Genomic DNA, 22,715 nt, shown 5'->3' with positions numbered 1-22,715 from the left:
CACTCACCCACTCACTCACCTTCTCACCCATCTATTCACTCACTCACCGACTCACTCACCCACTCATCCATCTATTTACTCACTCACCCATCTATTCACTCACTCACCCACTCACTCACTCACCCACTCATCCATCTATTCAATCACTCACCCACTCACCCATCTATTCACTCACTCACCGACTCACTCACCCACTCACCCATCTATTCACTCACTCACCCATCTATTCACTCACTCACCCACTCACTCACCCATCTATTCACTCACTCACCCACTCACTCACCCACTCACCCATCTATCCACTCACTCACCCACTCACCCATCTATTCACTCACCCACTCACTCACTCACCCACTCACCCATCTATTCACTCACTCACCGACTCACTCACCCACTCACCCATCTACTCACTCACTCACCGCACAACAGTTCACAGCCGCTTCTCTTTTCTGCTTCGTACCTCCCGACGTCTCCTTTTGCCCAATTCAACAAACGCCTTCACGCGTATTGCATCTTCAACAGTGCCGACTGTTGCTGGCCCCCTCGGCGTTGAGCACCTCCGGGCCTGTGCTCGGCAATTTGTCATCATGGTGAAGAAATAAATAGAAGGTCAACACCCTTTTGTTCGTCCGCCGATGCCAACACTCGCTCGTGACACCTCCGATCTGTTGGCGATCAAAGAAATATTTATTTGGCAAGACTCCACAAGCAATTCCTGGCGCATCGATTGCAATCCCGAGGGGGGTGGTGGGTGATGGGGGAGGGGTAGTGGGGGTGTGGGGGTGGTGGGGGGGGTTGTGGGGTGGGTAGTGGGGGGGGGTGGGGGGGATGGTTGGGGGGGGTGGGGGGTGGTGGTGGGGGGTGGTCGAGGGGGTGTTAGGGGGGTGGTGGGGGGGGGGTGGGAGGGGGGAGGGAGGGTAGTAGGGGGGTACACAGCAACGGACACCTTCACCGCCCATGGGCAATTGGCCGTCACATCTTGCCGCTCGGCATCGGGCTCAATCGCCATGGCATTGCCGCCGTGTTTAGCCGCGTGCCCTCTCCGATGCCCCCCCCTCGCCCCGCCCCCCCCCCCCCGAGTTTAATAACGCCCGCGTGGAACACAAGATCGATATCGCTAGGGGGAGGGGGTGGGCGAGATTTATAAAAAAAAATCGGTTGCCAACTCTGCTGCTGCTCATCGGCGAGGACATCGAGCTGCGTGCTGCGGTCCCCACGGCAGACGACGGTGATAGGACACGAGACGGGCGCTGCGGTTGACTAAGGAGATGTTGACCACCTCGCCTGTTATACAGGAGGTCGTGGGTTCGATCACGACCCTGACCCCTGCTGTATGTTTGGAGTTTGCGTGTATTTTTTGTATTAACTATCACGAGTGATTCGCCATCAGGAATCGATAGAGTTTTTTTTGTTTTGCTGCTCATCTCCCTTGAAAGGGAGAATCTCCTCTGCACCGTTAACTACTCGCTCCCCCCCCCTCCCCACTGAATCGACGACGGCCCTGACCCTGTGCCCTGACCCCGTGCCCTGACCCCGTGCTCTGACCCCGTGCCCTGACCCCGTGCCCTGACCCTGCGCCCTAACCCTGTGCCCTGACCCCGTGCCCTGACCCTGCGCCCTGACCCTGTGCCCTGACCCCATGCCCTGACCCCGTGCCCTGACCCCGTGCCCTGACCCTGCGCCCTGACCCCGTGCCCTGACCCTGCGCCCTGACCCCGTGCCCTGACCCCGTGACCTGACCCCATGCCCTGACCCCATGCCCTGACCCCGTGCCCTGACCCCATACCCTGACCCCGTGCCCTGACCCTGCGCCCCGCTCGGTGGCCGCCCCGCAGGTCCACGCCATGCAGTGGGCGGGCGGCTCGCAGGAGATCCCCGTGTCGGTCTGCTCGCTGCCCTGCTTCCCCGGCGAGCGCAAGAAGGGCGTCAAGGGCGTGCCCTGCTGCTGGCACTGCGAGCAGTGCGAGGGCTACCAGTTTCAGCTGGACGAGTTCAACTGCCAGCTGTGCCCCTACGATCGGCGCCCCAACGAGAATCGCACGGGCTGCCGCGACATCCCCATCGTCAAGCTCGAGTGGCACTCCCCGTGGGCCATCATCCCCGTGTTCTTCGCCATCCTCGGCATCGTCGCCACGACCTTCATCTTCGGCACGTTCGTGCGCTTCAACGACACGCCCATCGTGCGCGCGTCGGGGCGCGAGCTCAGCTACGTGCTGCTCACGGGAATCTTCCTCTGCTACGCGATCACCTTCCTGATGATCGCCACGCCCGGCGTGGTGCTCTGCTCATTCCGCCGCCTCTTCCTCGGCCTGGGCATGTGCATCAGCTACGCGGCGCTGCTCACCAAGACCAACCGCATCTACCGCATCTTCGAGCAGGGCAAGAAGGCGGTGACGCCGCCCAAGTTCATCAGCCCCACGTCCCAGCTCGTCCTCACGTGCAGCCTCATCTCGGTGCAGCTGCTCGGCGTGTTCGTGTGGTTCGGCGTCGACCCGCCGCACATCATCGTGGACTACCACGAGCAGCGCGCGCCCGACCCCGAGGACGCGCGCGGAGTCCTTAAGTGCGACATCTCCGACCTCTCCATGATCTGCTCGCTGGGATACAGCATCCTGCTCATGGTGACCTGCACCGTGTACGCCATCAAGACGCGCGGCGTGCCGGAGAACTTCAACGAGGCGAAGCCCATCGGCTTCACCATGTACACCACCTGCATCGTGTGGCTCGCCTTCATCCCCATCTTCTTTGGCACCGCGCAGTCCGCCGAGAAGGTGCCCACCCCCCGCCCCTTCTCCCCCCCCCCCCCCCCGCGTGCGTGTGCGCGTGTATGTGTCTGTGTGAGTGTGTGCTCGCTAACAGCACTTACCCCAACAGTCTGTTGTATACTGAGGATCTTTGTCTTTGCGTGTGCGTGTGTAGAATGGGGTGCGGTAGCATAGTGGTTAGCGCGCTGCGCTACAAACTCGGTGACCCGAGTTCGATTCCCGCTCACGGAACAACACCAGTGACGAATATCTGAACCGGTCCTGGGCGTCTCCTAGGTCGACTCAGCCTCAAATTAGTAGCTGGTGCGGCGTGTAGACATTGCCACTGGGGAAAAAGGTGGCTGGGCGTGGTGTTGGCCACCCAGCCCTCGTGTGCCGTGCCGGCCTTCATAGGTGCTCGCTAACAGCACTTGCCCCAACATTCTGTCAAGGCTATACTGAGGATCTTTGTCTTTGCGTGTGCGTGTGTAAAATAGGGTGCGGTAGCATAGTGGTTAGGGTGATGAGCTACAAAACTGGTGACCCGAGTTCGATTCCCGCTCACGTAACAACACCAGTGACGAATATCTGAACCGGTCCTGGGCGTCCACTAGGTCGACTCAGCGGTGTGTAGACATCGCCATTGGGGAAAAAACGTGGCCGGGCGTGATGCTGGCCACCCATTCCCCTCGTGTGCCGTGCCGGCCTTCATAGGTGCTCGCTAACAGCACTTACCCCAACAGTCTGTTAAGGCTATACGGGGGATTTTTGCATTGTGCGTGTTTGCATGTATGTTTTCATCTGCCAGTCATCTCAGTCAACCCATAACACCTGGGGCTGTCCCTTGACCTGCCAACAGCAAGCCTTCTACACTTCACGCGGCCTCAATGTGCACCTAGCTTGGCACAAGCAGCCATGGTAACATCACCGCCACTTAGTGAATGGCGGCTATTGTTATTGCACGGTGTGTGGCCCTCTCCTAGATCTACTCAGACTAAAACGAATACCTAGTGTGGCGTATAAACATCTGCACTGGGGAGACAAAGGTGGTCAGGCGTGGTGCTAGCCACACCACCTCCTCGTGTACCTTGCTGGCCTTAATAGGTCCTCGCTAACAGCACTTGGCCAACAGTTTGTTAAACACTACACAGGGTGGCCCAAACTTCATGACAAATTGGATTATTTCATTTATTTTTACACTGGAATTAAAACATATCCATTGTTTAACCCTTAACTTAACACTTTATCTGTCATCATTATCAATATTTGTTCTTTTTCTCCTTCCTGGAGGGGTCACTTCAAATTTGTCGTATACAAAACTCAAAGATAACACCTGTAATCTTTAAAAAAAAGTCTTTAATTAATTTTAAAAGAATCCATGCAGCATGCATGATTGTTAATGGGAGCCAATTTGAACATTTGTTAAAACGAATGAAATAATCCTTTGTGAATTGTTAAAATAAATATAATAATCCTATTTTTTTCAACTTTTATGAGCCACATAGCATGAGATCTTTGACTTTGTGTGTGTAAGTCAATGGGTCTCTGTGTGAATGTTTCTCCATATGAGCCTCGAAGTATCTACGTGAATCTGTCGGTCTCTATGCGTTATGAGTCCATGCATTGCTAAGTGAGTCTCTGGATCTCTAAGCGAGCAAATGATGTAGCCACTACGTTTCGCTGGTGATTACAACCAGCTTCATCAGGCGATGTGCAAGAATTGTGTGCGTGCAAACCTCGCTCATCGGCTGTGTCGGGTGGTGGTGGGTTAACGACACGTTTATATATTTACGCGATCTAACCTCAAACGAATATCTATTAGGGGCCGTTTATAAATGACGTCACGCACCTAGGGGGGGGTCAGACATTTGTGACGATGTGTGACGAGGGGGGGGGGGGTTTGAGAAATGTGACGTCACATCAAAATGCGCAACTTTAAATAAATATAGACAACACGTTCTACTTAATTAAATAGACGTTTTAATAAATGTTTTCTCCTACAACATCAGAGTGCAGCGCCACATAAAATACGCACTACAATGACAATAATTTAAAGCGATTTGAAGCATGTTTTTTTGAGGGGGGGAGGGCAGATCTTTGTGACGTCATATTTGAGGGGGGAGGGTCTGACTTTTTGTGACGCCGTGTGACGAGGGGGGGAGGGGTCAAAAATCGTCCAAAATCACGTGACGTCATTTATGGACGGCCCCTTATGAATAATAAAGGTCGCGCGAAAGCCGACTTTGTGGACTGATTGAAGCCACTGCCATCACATTCCAGTTACTCAAAAATCCACCTGCACGCACTGGGCTGCCTCCAAAACCCGGACCTGTGAGCCACCTGGGCTATTAGGATCAACGTGTTCCAATTCCAACTCCTTACGAAGTCACGTGGCTCCTGCAGCCACAAGATGCCGCTACAGTCGCAGCTTTATTTAAAGGATACAAAACAACACGTATGCGTAGTCTGTGATCAAAACCTTGACTCGGAAATCGTGACAATTCATGGAACCGCCGGGTGGTTGGTGAGGTAGATAGTCGAACTTTCACACTTCTACAGTTCGTTTAAGGCCGCGCAAGCGAGCGCTTGTTTTTTATATTCTTAGGGTTTTTTCGGTAAAGTCACGTAGGTAAAAAATTAAAATTAATAAAAGTAAAATAAAAAATAAAATAAAATCACAAAATCATATTTTATTATTTATATTTATTTTTACCTACGTGATTTTACCGAAAAAACCTAAGAATATGAATCTTTGCAGTCACGAAAGCTTCAAATCTAGAACGGTTGTTTTTTTGTTTTTTTTATTTTTGCCGATATATAAATATATATTTTATCAGGTAAGGTCCCACTGAGCTATGTCGCTCTTTTTCGGAAACGACCTGGTCACAAACGACAGCTCAAAAAAGTGGCGTATCATCACGTGGATATTTTTTTTTTGCAGCCATATACTCCGAACGCGTGTTGTTGATTCTAAATGTGGAGGGGAAAAACCGGAGGACCCGAAAAAAAATCCAGGACAACTCCAAATGTACAGCAGGTGTCAGGGTCGGGATCGAACCCACGACCTCCTGTATACCAGTCGTGGTGGTTAACATCTCACCACCGTGGTGCCCTACACACACACCAGGACAACACACGGGAAGATAACAAAATAATTTATTTTTTAAAATACTTTTTTTTAACTCGCTTTAATGAAATGTACCGTACTAGTAATGGCAGAACTCCACGACTCCAGAAAGCAGAGGTGTGGACTCGAGTCATGTGACTTGGACTCGAGTCAGACTCGAGTCATGAATTTGATGACTTCAGACTCGACTTGGACTTGCATAACAATGACTTTGTCCCACCTCTGCCAGAAAGTGACCCCGAAGCTTGCCACAGCGTAAGGGACCGTGGCTAATTACAGCCAACGTTAGTTGAGCGTGGACAATTAGACCCAAGCCGAAACATAACATATAAAAAATAATGTTTAAAAATACTTATTTTATATTTTATGATAGAATATAGTATTGTCATCAGTATGACATAAGTATACCAAGTTTGCAGTCGATACCACATTGGGAAGTGGGTTAAAATTGAGTTACAAGATTTGAGAATACGACAACGACGACAACAGACAGTGAGTTAACTAAAAGCGTGTAAAAAATAAAAATAAAACACCCCATCGCCTCTCCCTGCTGTAGCCTCTCGCAGGCTGTTTGGCAAGTGCTGTTTATTCCGGTTCTAATATGCACCGCACCTTCGTACTCACTGCATTGTTGAGTCAGGACCAGTTCAGATTTTCGCCACCGATTGTTATTTCTCGTGACCAGGGACTCAAAATGCGAACCGACCACTGCCACACCGCTCCTTCCGAACTGATTTAATTTTGTGCGCAACGCACGCGCACCCACGGACGCGCGCGCTGTTCACGCGCTCACGTGACATCACCACCACTCCCCCACTCCCACCCCCGTCCCTGGTTCTCCCCCCCCACCCGCCTGCCTGCCCCCCCCCCCAGGCAAGCGAAGCCGGTGACGAGAGTTCATTAAACACCTCTGGCGCCGCTCGCAGACACTGCCGCACGCGAGCGTAATTTGCTTGTCAGACTTCCCTCCGTGGGTGTGCCGCGCACATCAGGCGCGGAGGGAGAGACACGGACACGCTGGGTGGACACGGCCGGCCCTTGCCTGGCCACGTCCACCCAGCGTGGCTTGTCTCTCCGGCCTGCCTAGCCAGGAATTCAATGAACGTCAGCTACCAGAAACTCACTTAATAGCTGACAACAACAATAACAACAACAAAACTAGATTTGGTGAATTGGAACAGCATTGAATTACAGGGAACCGGGGGCCAGCGCGTGCGTTATTAGATGGAACCTGACTGATTGTTCGGTGGTAGGGTAGTTCACATTTCTAAGTAGTAGTAATACTAAACCAACCGTAGATGTCAATCAAATTGAATAATTGGACCGCGGCGCGTTCATAATTGAAAACTGTTCGCTGGTACTTTTATGCGTGGTTGTTGTTGTTGTTGTGGTTGTTGTTGTTGCTTTAGTTCATGACGCGGGTGGGTTTTTTTTTTTAAACCGCGACTTGAGAGGTTGCACGGTCTTAGTCCCGGTCAGGAGATTTTCTTCCCTAGGACCGTGCAGTCGAGAGAATTGGTGGATTATACGGTGAGCTGTCTGGCTTCGTCCGCTCGTCATCATCATCATTGTTGGCATCGTTATCACCCCCAGCTGTGTTCAGACGCCATGCTCCAGGTCTAACCATTCCCCTTCATGCCTCCTTTCACATATACATCGGTTCCTTCGAATAAGACCACCCATAGTTCATCGGTGGTCTTATTTCATCTTAAATTTGAGTGGATTGTTTGAGCGTCATCGCCCTCGTATGGTGTGGGTTTTCTCCAATTACTCTGACTTTCTTCTGCAAGCCAAACACCAAGCCATGGACATTGACCAAACATCCAAGTGCAGTAGGACACATTCGGAGAGACAATCTTAAGGTTCGGTGAGGCTTTCCTGGATAAGTGCATGGTATTTTTACTGCAGCTCCCACCACACTACTCAAAGGACACACGCAATTTTGTATCTCTGGATCTCTATGTGTATGTATCTGTGTCTATGTATATGCTTGTGAAACGTGGACCCCTCTAATGGAACATCTGCACTGGTTAGAAACATTCAGGCTGGCCTGCCTATGATTCATCCTGTGTTTAACCAGGCTGGATTATTTGAGCTCACAAATCCTTGAAATATTTGGATACATTCCCATCTGGTGAGCACCATCAGGCAAGACTGCGTTGACTGAGTTATATAACCCGCATGCCCAGCTACCGCATGCCCAGCAGCTTCTATTTGGCCAGATAGAGGGGGCTAAATGGGTTTGACACGGGCTAGAGAAGCGATGGAGTGATGCGTTATGGGATGATGTGGAGCTGAGTGAACTTGCCGAAAACTGGTACCAGCGGTGTCAAGATCAGCCTCTATGGAGGAGGCTCGTGAAGGACGCTACTGGGCAGTTGGAGGCAATCGCCCTCCAACAACAACAGAGAGCAGAGGAGCGACGCTCACAACAACGGGCGGAGCACTGGGCAGTTAAAATGCAGTAAGTTGGCATAGTAGGGGGCATAGGTGGTGCATCTGCCAGTAATTTCAGTAAGTCAACACATGGCACCTGGGTCTGTCCCGTCACCTCCTACCAGCGAGCCTTCGACACTTCACGCGGCTTCAAAGTGCACCTGGCCTGGCACGGGCGCCGTGGCGACGTCACTGCCACTCAGTGGCGAATGTCGCTGTTACCTCTGTGCGAGGCAGCTGCCTGGCGAGTAGCGCACACAGCAGACACACAATGTCATCCCACGTCCGACCGCTTTGCCGCATCAGAGTAAATTCAAATCGCGAAGAGCAAATGTTGGGTTATAAACGGGCGATCCGCAAAGATGCGAAATCGCACAATCCGGTCTCCCGCGCGAAGCGAGAGAGAAACCTGCATTTTCAGTCATAGCGCATACGATGTTCTCCAGCGAGTGATTTGATGGTCTCAGCCCGGCGAACGATACATTGATGTTGAAAATGTATTGACGTAATTTGGCCTCTCGTTCCAATGACATCTCAACATGCTGCCCGTGCGGCAACAGCGGCTGTCGTATTCTGTTGCACACTCGAAATGAAGGACGTGGGCAGGTGCTCCAAATCGAGGGCAAGCACATTTTTTGTAGTTAATATTCATCTTGTGAAGAACAGCACCGTCACTCTGTAAAATGCAACAACACGTGTGCTACGCGCAGAAAATCTTCCGAGACGCCATTAACCATGTGGCTGGTTTACACGTGCGGTTATTCATTAACGTTTTCTTTTAAACCCAATTCTACTACTTATAAACCATCCTTGTCTTTAACAATCACATTTGCACATCACTATTCGACTATTACTTGAATCCTTATCTGTATGTCTATCTATACCATCCACTTCTATCGGTATCTTACACCCATTATATGTACTGTATGTGTACAGTATACGTACTGTATATCACCATTGTACAGCTTATTCTCAATAGCATTGCAAGTAGTCATACTCTGGGTACATGGGCATGGTTATAGACTAAACAGTATTAGAGTTAGAGAATTACAATGACAGTAACTAATTACAGTGCGTCATCCCTTTACAATGCACAGTGCTAAAACGCCTCTAATTGCATATATCACAAACGAACAATTCAAAGCCAAGCTTAAAGTCTAGAACAAGTCTAGAACATTTATATAACGATCAAAAACAACCTTTGGGTCCTTTACCTGTAAAATGCAACAACACGTGTGTTACACGCAGCAATTCGTCCGAGACGCCATTAACCACATGGCTGGTTTACACGTGCGGTTATTCACTAACCCTGCCAGCCACCTACAGGCCCGACTCAGTCATCACATTCTGCTGTACACACATGCATTGATGCACTGCACAGCACATAAGGACTTTCACAGAACCAAACTTTACTCTCTTGCTGCACAAGGATATAATTAAAAGAGTGATACATACCTAATGTGCCACAATTCCCTTGCAAGAGAGAGGCAGAGGCGACAAGGCATTGTCATTCATACATCTTTCGCCACCGATTGTAAAAAAAACACGGCATTGAGTCTGGATTTGAACGCAGGCAGAGAGTGGGACAACACATTCAGGGTGGGGTGGGGAAGCAGCAAAGCCCTCGTTTAGTGCGGTAGTGGATGCGTTCCTGGGAGGTGCCGCATGAAACGATAAAGAAACCGCGTTAAGCGAAAAAACAATTGCCCCGTCAGAAATGCAATAACGAGGAAGTCCGACTCGAACGCGACATTAACCACCGCGCACACCACGCGGCGAATAACGGAAGGGGCAACCACGCCGCGTCGCTGTATTGTTCCGCGCGCCGTGTTACTCCGCTCGAACGCGCATGCTCAAGAAAGTAGTCCGCCGTCCACGACGACCCAGAGGTCACGCGTTCCGCGTCGCGTTGGGGTGGGAGCTTTGCCGGAGTGCCGCTTCGGTTTGGCGTTCGCTCGTCGGTAACGGAGGCCGCGCCCGTTGCCCCCAACTTTCATTTAATTCCGAGATCATTTTGCCCCGCCACAAGCAAAACCGGAGTGAAATGCAGCGTGCGTCCGCGCGCGCGAATGAACATGGGACTCGGATCCCCCACACTGCCCCGTCCCTGATGATGGATGTGTTTATCACACTCCTGATGTACAGGCTGCTTAAAATTTTTTTAGCAGATTTGAAGCTTTCGTGACTGCCAGGATTCATACTCTTTGGTTTTTTCGGTAAAGTCACGTAGGTAAAACAATCAATAAAATAATTGAAAATAACTAAAATAAATCACGACGTTTCGGAGGCAACACAAGCTTCCTGAAGGAAGCTTCCTTTGTACCATCCTGAAGGAAGCTTGTGTTTAGTTGTTTTCATTTATTTTATTTTATTGATTGTTTTACCTACGTGACTTTACCGAAAAATCCAAAGATAATTTTTAGCAGTTCTGAAAACACTATATAACACATTTTTCGTTCCTGGGTAGTAAGTGTTATTTCCTAGTTGCTCATGCCTAAAAAGTATAGAAAATGGCTATTGATTTGACGTTTTCGTGACTACAGGAATAACTCTTTGGTTATTTCGTTAAAGTCACGTAGAAAGAAAAGAAATGTAAATAATAGAATACGACGTTTCGACTGCCACAGCAGCAATCGTCGTCAGGTAGAAAACAAAGCTAGTGAACTTCTAAATTTGAGAGAGAGACAAAACACAGACACGGAGACACACAAACAGACACACAAGCAGAGAGAGAGACAACACAGAGATACACAGAGAGAGACACACAACATAGACACCATGCAGAAGTAGCAGTTGCTTGAGTGGTTAATGGGTTCCCGCCAAATTATTGGGATAGCGAACTTCATGGCTCTCTTTTCCCCTCTGTACCATCCTACAAAAATACATTTATTTTACCCATGACTAATGTGTAAGAGATTCTCTTAACATTTTTCATACGTGATATATTTTTTCAATAACATTGAAAACTGTAAAACATTTTTACATTAAAAACTTTTACAATTTTGAAAATTTCGTCAAATTTTATAACATAAAATTCGGAGCAAAATTTGTCCATCTTACCTTCCAGAATTTTTTTTGCTTTGATCGCAGGTGAAATGAGGTGCCCAGGGTTTGTCTTGATACCCGACAGGCATGCCGAAATATGCCTTGCAGGCCTCACACATCTTAGCAGATGCTTCCACAGAGTACTTTTTCGATCTTGTCTTGATACATTGGCCGCAGACATAGCAACATGCGTCTGCCGGATGCTTGCAGCCTCTTGATGCCATCTCAGAAAAATGCAGATATGTATCCACTTAGGTAGCTGGAACTAAACTGAACTGGTGGGCTTAATATTATTTGGTTCTTTTGGTAAAGTGACGTATTTATACTCCTATTTATATTACTGGAAAGTTTTAGAATGTTCTAGAAGTTAGTCCAAGTTTACTCAGCACTGAATCTATCTGGAATGTTCTGGAAAATAGGTAAATTTCCAAATATCACTGTCCTGGTCACAAAAGCAAAGTTTATGGGGAATAATAGCCATTTTCTGTACTGTTCAGGCATAAGCAATTTTGAAATAACACTTACTACCCAGGAACAAAAATTTAATAAAAAAAAATGTGCTACACAGTAGATTTTGCAACAACACCACAAAAAATCTGCTGCCACCGGGCTCTGGAGACCACCTGGAGAAGATCCAGGCACGCGTTGACGATGATGACGAACAAGTCGAGACTCTTTGACTTTTTGAAGCTCTGAACATGCATTTGTTATCATGTCACCGTGTATTTTTTTTCCCATTAAAACGATAGTCCCATGTAAGTGTTAAAGCATTTTTTGAAGCACCCTGTCACTGACGGCGAGTGACGTCTGGACCAGTGCTGCCACCACCTGCAATGAGCTCATGTGTACTCACAGCAGATGTCATTGTGACGGTGATGAGGATGGTGGTGGTGGTGGTGCTGTTGGTGGTGACAGTTGTTTTTAACAGAGTATAAGACAAAAACTAAATTGCGTTAACTCTTGTGCCGTCGTCCTCAGCATCATCAACATGAGGCATGGTCAATCCCCTACTGGATGAAAGCCTCTCCAAGCCTCTGCCACCTCTCATGATCCCACGATGGATTTAACAATCCACCGAGCACCCTTCATACTGATTTCATAGCTTCATCTCCTCGATGGATAGACAAATTCCGTTCCTTGGATGGTGATGCAAGTTTGCTGGAAATACTGATGTTGTGCTGATATTATTACTTGTGCCACGGTAGCGAGATATTAACTACCTCTCCTGGTATGGAGGATGTTGTGGGTTCGAGCCCGACCCTGACGCCTGCTGTATATTTGGAGTTGGCATGTCTCTCTCCCCGTGGTCGCTTGGATTTTTCTCCAGTTCCTCTGGGTTTTCCCTCCACATTTAGAAACATGCATTTAGGATATTTGGCTGTTATAAATTTCCACACGATGATAAGCCACTTCCTTGAGCTCTCATTTGTGATAGCCAGGTCACTCATGAAAAATAACTAAACAGCTCAGTGAGTAAATTAAATAATTAGTTTGAATGTATATATATTTTTATGCTTGGTGTACTTTCATATTTCTCATAGAGCAACTGATTCTACGATTGAATCATACTGTATATATATTTTTTTAAACCAGTTTCATCGAATGGGAAATAAATAGTGGAAGCTGCATTCCTTGGAAAGGACCCATCGGACTTTATTTCTGAACGAAAATCGCATTTCGGTTTCTCCAGCAAATTCTAAATCAACGCGAGGCTCTCTCCTTCTCCCATGCCTGGCCAGAGCCGCTGCATGTGCGACGACATCACACCGCCATGTGTTTATCAGTTCCGGAGGGTAACTTCATCACGGAGGCTTCCATTGAACTGCGTGGCATTGTCCACAACTGCGGCTGAATTTACTTATCCTTTGGATTCATGAACGGCAAATTAAGGTGCTTTGCGTGATTGAGTTAAATGCCCGTGCTTTTGTATGCCGTAATTAGCGCCATTACTCAACCCTGTGGAGTTACAAAGCATTTTTTTCTCCTTTTTCAGATCACGGTTTGCGTGTGTCTGTGGGTTCGATGAGAAATGTGCGGACCGTTTAACGTAATGAACCGCAATTTGGATGTTTATAATGCGTGTCAGGATGCGCGTCGAATTAGTGCGCTCGCTCAACTATACCGCTCATATGCGTTCTCTCTTCATGTTCAATAATTGCACAATAATAACATCGCGAGCACTTATCCGTCGAGCGCACGCACGCACGCGTATGTGCAATACATCATCATCAGCAGCAGCAGCAACTGATCAATCCACTTGTAAATGAAGGCCTCCCCAGGCCTCTGCCACCACATCACAAACGTGCGATGCGACAATCCATTCAGCTCTCCTGTGTACGGACTGATTTCGCCGCTCCGTCTTCATGGCAGGCGTCCCGCTTGGACGAGTTACTTTTCTTCGGCTGCCTCTCCGTGATTATTCTTGACCATCGTCCCATCGTCCCATTTCGCGGCGCGTGGAAAATCGAAACACTTCACGTGAACAGTCCCTCTCGTTTCATTCTGCTTTTTCTAACTCGACTTTTATGTTAGCAGGCAAAGCCCCAATGAGCTAAATTTCGATTTAAAGCTTTTCTGACTGCAGGGATTCATCTTCTTGGTTCTTTCGGTAAAGTCACGTAGAATGGAAATAATAAAATAATAAAATAAAACATTATAAAATAATTCTCACGACGTTTCGGCCACAACGCAAGCAGCCGTCCTCAGGTGAAGACCAGGTCTGTCGGGGAGACAGCGTGAAGGCCAGGTCTGTCGGGGAGACAGACGCTGTCTCCCCGACAGACCTGGTCTTCACCTGAGGACGGCTGCTTGCTTTGTGGCCGAAACGTCGTGAGAATTATTTTATTATGTTTTATTTTATTATTGTATTATTTCCATTCTACGTGACTTTACCGAAAGAGCCAAGAAGATGAACCCCACTGAGATGCGTAGCTCTTTTTCAGAAGCGACCTGGCGATCACAAATGATAGCTCAACGAAGTGGTTCATCGCGTGGACATTTCTAGCACCAACATACTCCAAATGCAAGTTCCTAAACGTGGAGGACCCGGAGAAAAATCCAAGCGACAACGGGGAGAACGTGCAATATATACAGCAGGCGTCGGGGTCGGAATCGAACCCACAACCTCCTACATACCAGGCGATGCAGTTAACACCTCGCACCTTTCCGTCACCTTTCGTCTGCACCCAGGGACGATGGTCTCCTGTCACGGTCACCAGTCACCAGAGGTCGCAACCGGGTACCCGATACCCGTACCCTACCCGATACCCGGCTACCCGTACCCGGCCGGGTACGGGTATCCGTTTGCGACCCTGGTGCGGCCGGGTACGGGTAGGCCGTGAGTCACTGGTGAGTAACTGTCACTCATTTCCCAACGTCTTGCCTCTTCTCACAATTCAAGTTCCTAGAATCAACCCACCCGCGCCTGCAAACATGGCTTCATCCCAGAGGTCGCAATCAGGTACCCGATACCCGTACCCTACCCGTACCCGGCCGAGTACGGGTAGAGTACGGGTACGGCCGGGTACGGGTACCCGTTTGCGACCCTGGTGCGGCCGGGTACGGGTAAGGAATCAAAACCCGTTTGCGACCTCTGCCAGTCACCGTCCCATGCAATGCGCGGTCGCTCCTTCTCCTCTGCTGCCCCCTACGGTCTAGAACGCCCCTCTCACGGCCATGTGGATGGTTTGCATCCGTCCGCAAGTTCAGGAAGTCCAGGGAAGTAAACACGTGGATAGGATAAACAAGACAGTGGTACATGTGGGCGCAAGAGGTGCCAGAGTAAAGGTTACTTGTCCCAAGGTAACCTCTGTGTTTTGTTTGTGACAGTATGTTGAACTTCTTTCGCGCCATACGTAGCCAACCGTTCTAATCGGAGATGAGGCCAAGCACAGAAGGGGGGGGGGGCACAAAGAGGTGGAGTGGAGGGATGGAACCGAAGCTGCAGCTGGGCGGAAAAGGGGTCACACTAACGTGGAGCAGCATCGACGAAATTCTGTTATTTGTTTTCACCAAACCCCAGTTTTTACAATTACAATTTTTTTTTCATAGGAATACAGAGACACATGCGGACAACAACAACAACTTAAAACTGAATCGATTCCTTAAACCAGCGTTCCTCACTCAATTTCGGTCGGGGTGGACACTTTCGCCGATGAAACATCATCGGTGTGGGAAGGGCAGCCGCACGTTTGAAACTATTGGGGGTTTGACGGCAGCACGATGATGATGATGACGATGGGGGTGTCGTTGTCACCATTTGTGTGTTACTCTTTAGTTCTTTCGGTAAAGTCACGTGGAAAGAAAACAAATTAAATAATAGAATACGACGTTTCGATTGCAACACAAGCAATCGTCATCAGGTAGAACTAAATTTGAGAGAGAGACAAAACACAGACACGGAGACACACAGAAAGACACACTGTGTGTCTATGCTGTGTGTCTCTCTCTGTGTGTCTCTGTGGTGTCTCTCTCTGCTTGTGTGTCTGTCTGTGTGTCTATGTTGTGTGTCTCTCTCTACTTGTGTGTCTGTCTGTGTGTGTCTATGTGTTGTCTCTCTCTGTGTGTCTCTGTGCTGTCTCTCTATGTTGTGTGTCTCTCTCTGTGTGTCTATGTTGTGTATCTCTCTGTGTGTCTCTCTCTCTGTGTGTCTATGCTGTGTGTCTCTCCCTGTGTGTCTCTGTGTGTCTTTCTCTGCTTGTGTGTCTGCCTGTGTGTCCATGTTGTGTGTCTCTCTCTGTGTCTCTGTGTTTTTCTCTCTGCTTGTGTGTCTATGTTGTGTGTATCTCTCTGTGTGTCTATGTTGTGTGTCTCTCTCTGTGTGTCTATGTTGTGTATCTCTCTGTGTGTCTCTCTCTCTGTGTGTCTATGCTGTGTGTCTCTCCCTGTGTGTCTCTGTGTGTCTTTCTCTGCTTGTGTGTCTGCCTGTGTGTCCATGTTGTGTGTCTCTCTGTGTGTCTCTGTGTGTCTCTCTCTGCTTGTGTGTCTGTCTGTGTGTCTCCGTGTCTGTGTTTTGTCTCTCTCTCAAATTTAGTTCGACCTGATGACGATTGCTTGTGTTGCAATCGAAACGTCGTACTCTATTTAATTTAATTCATTTTCTTTCTACGTGACTTTACCGAAATGAACCAAAGAGTTAATTCCTGCAGTCACGAAAGCTTCAAATCATCTTAGTGTGTTGTTGGGGGGCCGCACTAAAGGCCACCAGGGGCCCGCCAATGGACTGTGGGCCTTGCAATAAATAAATCATGACCCTGAATATCTGACATCTAATTGGTTCGCTATGGGGGCAAATCATTACATCATCATGAGCCGTGGTCGATCCACTGCTGGATGAACGTCTCGACAAAGCCGCCGCCACCTCCCAACAATCCTGTGATGTGGTAACCCGCTAACAGATTTCGTCGCTCCATCTCCTCGATGGATGAACACTCAGACGCGTTACATTCCTTGGCTGGATTCCATCACGTAGCTCACAAATCCACACACAATGCTGTCACCACACAGTACACACACACACAATGCTGTCACCACACAGTACACACACACACAATGCTGTCACCACACAGTACACACACACACAATGTTGTCACCACACAGTACACACACACATAATGTTGCCCCACACAGTACACACACAATGCTGTCACCACACAGTACACACACACACAATGCTGTCACCACACAGTACACACACACACAATGTTGTCACCACACAGTACACACACACACAATGTTGTCCCACACAGTACACACACACACAATGCTGTCCCCACACAGTACACACACACACAATGCTGTCCCACACAGTACACACACACACAATGTTGTCCCACACAGTACACACACACACAATGTTGTCACCACACAGTACACACACACACAATGTTGTCCCCACACAGTACACACACACACAATGCTGTCACCACACAGTACACACACACACATAATGATGTCCCCACACAGTACACACACACACAATGTTGTCACCACACAGTACACACACACACACAATGTTGTCCCACACAGTACACACACCCACAACGCTGTCACCACACAGTACACACACACACAATGCTGTCACCACACAGTACACACACACACAATGTTGTCCCCACACAGTACACACACACACAATGTTGTCCCACACAGTACACACACACACAATGCTGTCACCACACAGTACACACACACACAATGTTGTCCCCACACAGTACACACACACACAATGTTGTCACCACACAGTACACACACCCACAACGCTGTCACCACACAGTACACACACACACAATGCTGTCACCACACAGTACACACACACACAATGTTGTCACCACACAGTACACACACACACAATGCTGTCCCACACAGTACACACACACACAATGCTGTCCCACACAGTACACACACACACAATGTTGTCCCCACACAGTACACACACACACAATGTTGTCACCACACAGTACACACACACACAATGCTGTCCCACACAGTACACACACACACACAATGCTGTCCCACACAGTACACACACACACAATGCTGTCCCCACACAGTACACACACACACAATGCTGTCCCACACAGTACACACACACACAATGCTGTCCCACACAGTACACACACACACAATGTTGTCCCCACACAGCACACACACACACAATGCTGTCCCACACAGTACACACACACACAATGCTGTCCCACACAGTACACACACACACAATGCTGTCCCACACAGTACACACACACACAATGCTGTCCCACACAGTACACACACACACAATGCTGTCCCACACAGTACACACACACACAATGTTGTCCCCACACAGTACACACACACACACAATGCTGTCCCACACAGTACACACACACACAATGCTGTCCCACACAGTACACACACACACAATGCTGTCCCACACAGTACACACACACACAATGCTGTCCCACACAGTACACACACACACAATGTTGTCACACACAGTACACACACACACAATGTTGTCACCACACAGTACACACACACACAATGTTGTCACACACAGTACACACACACACACAATGTTGTCACACACAGTACACACACACACAATGTTGTCACCACACAGTACACACACACACAATGATGTCACACACAGTACACACACACACACAATGTTGTCACACACAGTACACACACACACAATGTTGCCCCACACAGTACACACACACACAATGCTGTCACCACACAGTACACACACACACAATGTTGTCACCACACAGTACACACACACACAATGGTGTCACCACACAGTACACACACACACAATGTTGTCACCACACAGTACACACACACACACAATGTTGCCCCACACAGTACACACACACACAATGCTGTCCCCACACAGTACACACACACACAATGCTGTCACCACACAGTACACACACACACAATGTTGTCACCACACAGTACACACACACACACAATGTTGTCACCACACAGTACACACACACACAATGTTGTCACCACACAGTACACACACACACAATGTTGTCACCACACAGTACACACACACACAATGCTGTCACCACACAGTACACACACACACAATGTTGTCACACACAGTACACACACACACAATGTTGTCACCACACAGTACACACACACACAATGTTGTCACCACACAGTACACACACACACAATGATGTCACCACACAGTACACACACACACAATGTTGTCACCACACAGTACACACACACACAATGATGTCACCACACAGTACACACACACACACAATGCTGTCACCACACAGTACACACACACACAATGTTGTCCCCACACAGTACACACACACACACAATGTTGTCACCACACAGTACACACATACACAATGTTGTCACCACACAGTACACACACACACAATGATGTCACCACACAGTACACACACACACACAATGCTGTCACCACACAGTACACACACACACAATGTTGTCACCACACAGTACACACACACACAATGATGTCACCACACAGTACACACACACACACAATGCTGTCACCACACAGTACACACACACAATGTTGTCACCACACAGTACACACACACACAATGTTATCACCACACAGCACACACACACACACAATGTTGTCACCACACAGTACACACACACACACAATGTTGTCACCACACAGTACACACACACACAATGATGTCACCACACAGTACACACACACACACAATGTTGTCACCACACAGTACACACACACACAATGTTGTCACCACACAGTACACACACACACACAATGTTGTCCCCACACAGTACACACACACACAATGATGTCACCACACAGTACACACACACACACAATGTTGTCCCCACACAGTACACACACACACAATGATGTCACCACACAGTACACACACACACAATGTTGTCCCCACACAGTACACACACACACAATGATGTCACCACACAGTACACACACACACACAATGTTGTCACCACACAATACACACACACACAATGATGTCACCACACAGTACACACACACACACAATGTTGTCACCACACAGTACACACACACACAATGTTGTCACCACACAGTACACACACACACAATGTTGTCCCCACACAGTACACACACACACAATGATGTCACCACACAGTACACACACACACAATGTTGTCACCACACAGTACACACACACACAATGATGTCACCACACAGTACACACACACACAATGTTGTCACCACACAGTACACACACACACAATGATGTCACCACACAGTACACACACACACAATGTTGTCACCACACAGTACACACACACACAATGATGTCACCACACAGTACACACACACACAATGTTGTCCCCACACAGTACACACACACACAATGTTGTCACCACACAGTACACACACACACAATGTTGTCCCCACACAGTACACACACACACAATGCTGTCACCACACAGTACACACACACACAATGTTGTCACCACACAGTACACACACACACAATGCTGTCACCACACAGTACACACACACACAATGTTGTCACCACACAGTACACACACACACAATGATGTCACCACACAGTACACACACACACAATGTTGTCCCCACACAGTACACACACACACAATGTTGTCACCACACAGTACACACACACACAATGTTGTCACCACACAGTACACACACACACAATGCTGTCACCACACAGTACACACACACACAATGTTGTCACCACACAGTACACACACACACAATGTTGTCACCACACAGTACACACACACAATGTTGTCACCACACAGTACACACACACACAATGTGTCACCACACAGTACACACACACACAATGTTGTCACCACACAGTACACACACACACAATGCTGTCACCACACAGTACACACACACACACAATGCTGTCACCACACAGTACACACACACACAATGTTGTCACCACACAGTACACACACACACAATGCTGTCACCACACAGTACACACACACACAATGTTGTCCCCACACAGTACACACACACACAATGCTGTCACCACACAGTACACACACACACAATGCTGTCACCACACAGTACACACACACACAATGCTGTCACCACACAGTACACACACACACAATGCTGTCACCACACAGTACACACACACACAATGCTGTCACCACACAGTACACACACACACAATGCTGTCACCACACAGTACACACACACACAATGCTGTCACCACACAGTACACACACACACAATGCTGTCACCACACAGTACACACACACACAATGTTGTCCCCACACAGTACACACACACACACAATGCTGTCACCACACAGTACACACACACACAATGCTGTCACCACACAGTACACACACACACAATGTTGTCACCACACAGTACACACACACACACAATGCTGTCACCACACAGTACACACACACACAATGCTGTCACCACACAGTACACACACACACAATGCTGTCACCACACAGTACACACACACACACAATGTTGTCACCACACAGTACACACACACACACAATGTTGTCCCCACACAGTACACACACACACAATCTTGTCACCACACAGTACACACACACACACAATGTTGTCACCACACAGTACACACACACACAATGTTGTCACCACACAGTACACACACACACACAATGCTGTCCCCACACAGTACACACACACACAATGTTGTCACCACACAGTACACACACACACACAATGCTGTCCCCACACAGTACACACACACACAATGTTGTCACCACACAGTACACACACACAATGCTGTCCCCACACAGTACACACACACACACAATGTTGTCACCACACAGTACACACACACACACAATGTTGTCACCACACAGTACACACACACACAATGTTGTCCCCACACAGTACACACACACACACAATGTTGTCACCACACAGTACACACACACACACAATGTTGTCACCACACAGTACACACACACTCACAATGCTGTCCCCACACAGTACACACACACACACAATGTTGTCACCACACAGTACACACACACACACAATGTTGTCACCACACAGTACACACACACACAATGTTGTCACCACACAGTACACACACACACACAATGTTGTCACCACACAGTACACACACACACACAATGTTGTCACCACACAGTACACACACACATAATGATGTCCCCACACAGTACACACACACACAATGCTGTCACCACACAGTACACACACACACAATGTTGTCCCCACACAGTACACACACACACACACACAATGTTGTCACCACACAGTACACACACACACACAATGTTGTCACCACACAGTACACACACACATAATGATGTCCCCACACAGTACACACACACACAATGCTGTCACCACACAGTACACACACACACAATGTTGTCCCCACACAGTACACACACACATAATGATGTCCCCACACAGTACACACACACATAATGATGTCACCACACAGTACACACACACACACAATGTTGTCACCACACAGTACACACACACACAATGTTGTCACCACACAGTACACACACACACACAATGTTGTCACCACACAGTACACACACACACAATGTTGTCACCACACAGTACACACACACACAATGCTGTCACCACACAGTACACACACACATAATGATGTCCCCACACAGTACACACACACAATGTTGTCACCACACAGTACACACACACACAATGTTGTCACCACACAGTACACACACACACACAATGTTGTCACCACACAGTACACACACACACAATGCTGTCACCACACAGTACACACACACAATGCTGTCACCACACAGTACACACACACACAATGTTGTCACCACACAGTACACACACACACACAATG

General features: G+C 48.3%; 1 protein-coding gene across 1 annotated transcript in view; it reads left to right on the top strand.

Moving 5' to 3' along the window:
- LOC133356474 (metabotropic glutamate receptor 7-like) overlaps window positions 1–22,715 on the top strand; it is a 75,991-nt gene that overhangs the window by 31,040 nt on the left and 22,236 nt on the right. Inside the window, exon 3 of the mRNA XM_061574005.1 lies at window positions 1,836–2,771. Within this exon, the coding sequence (XP_061429989.1) occupies window positions 1,836–2,771 (936 nt within the window). The remainder of the gene's footprint in view (window positions 1–1,835; window positions 2,772–22,715) is intronic.

This window comes from Lethenteron reissneri, chromosome 54, assembly GCF_015708825.2.
Source record: "Lethenteron reissneri isolate LAM-NWPU_2019-01 chromosome 54, ASM1570882v1, whole genome shotgun sequence".
NCBI lineage: Eukaryota > Metazoa > Chordata > Hyperoartia > Petromyzontiformes > Petromyzontidae > Lethenteron > Lethenteron reissneri.
This window is presented reverse-complemented; position numbering and strand designations above follow the sequence as displayed.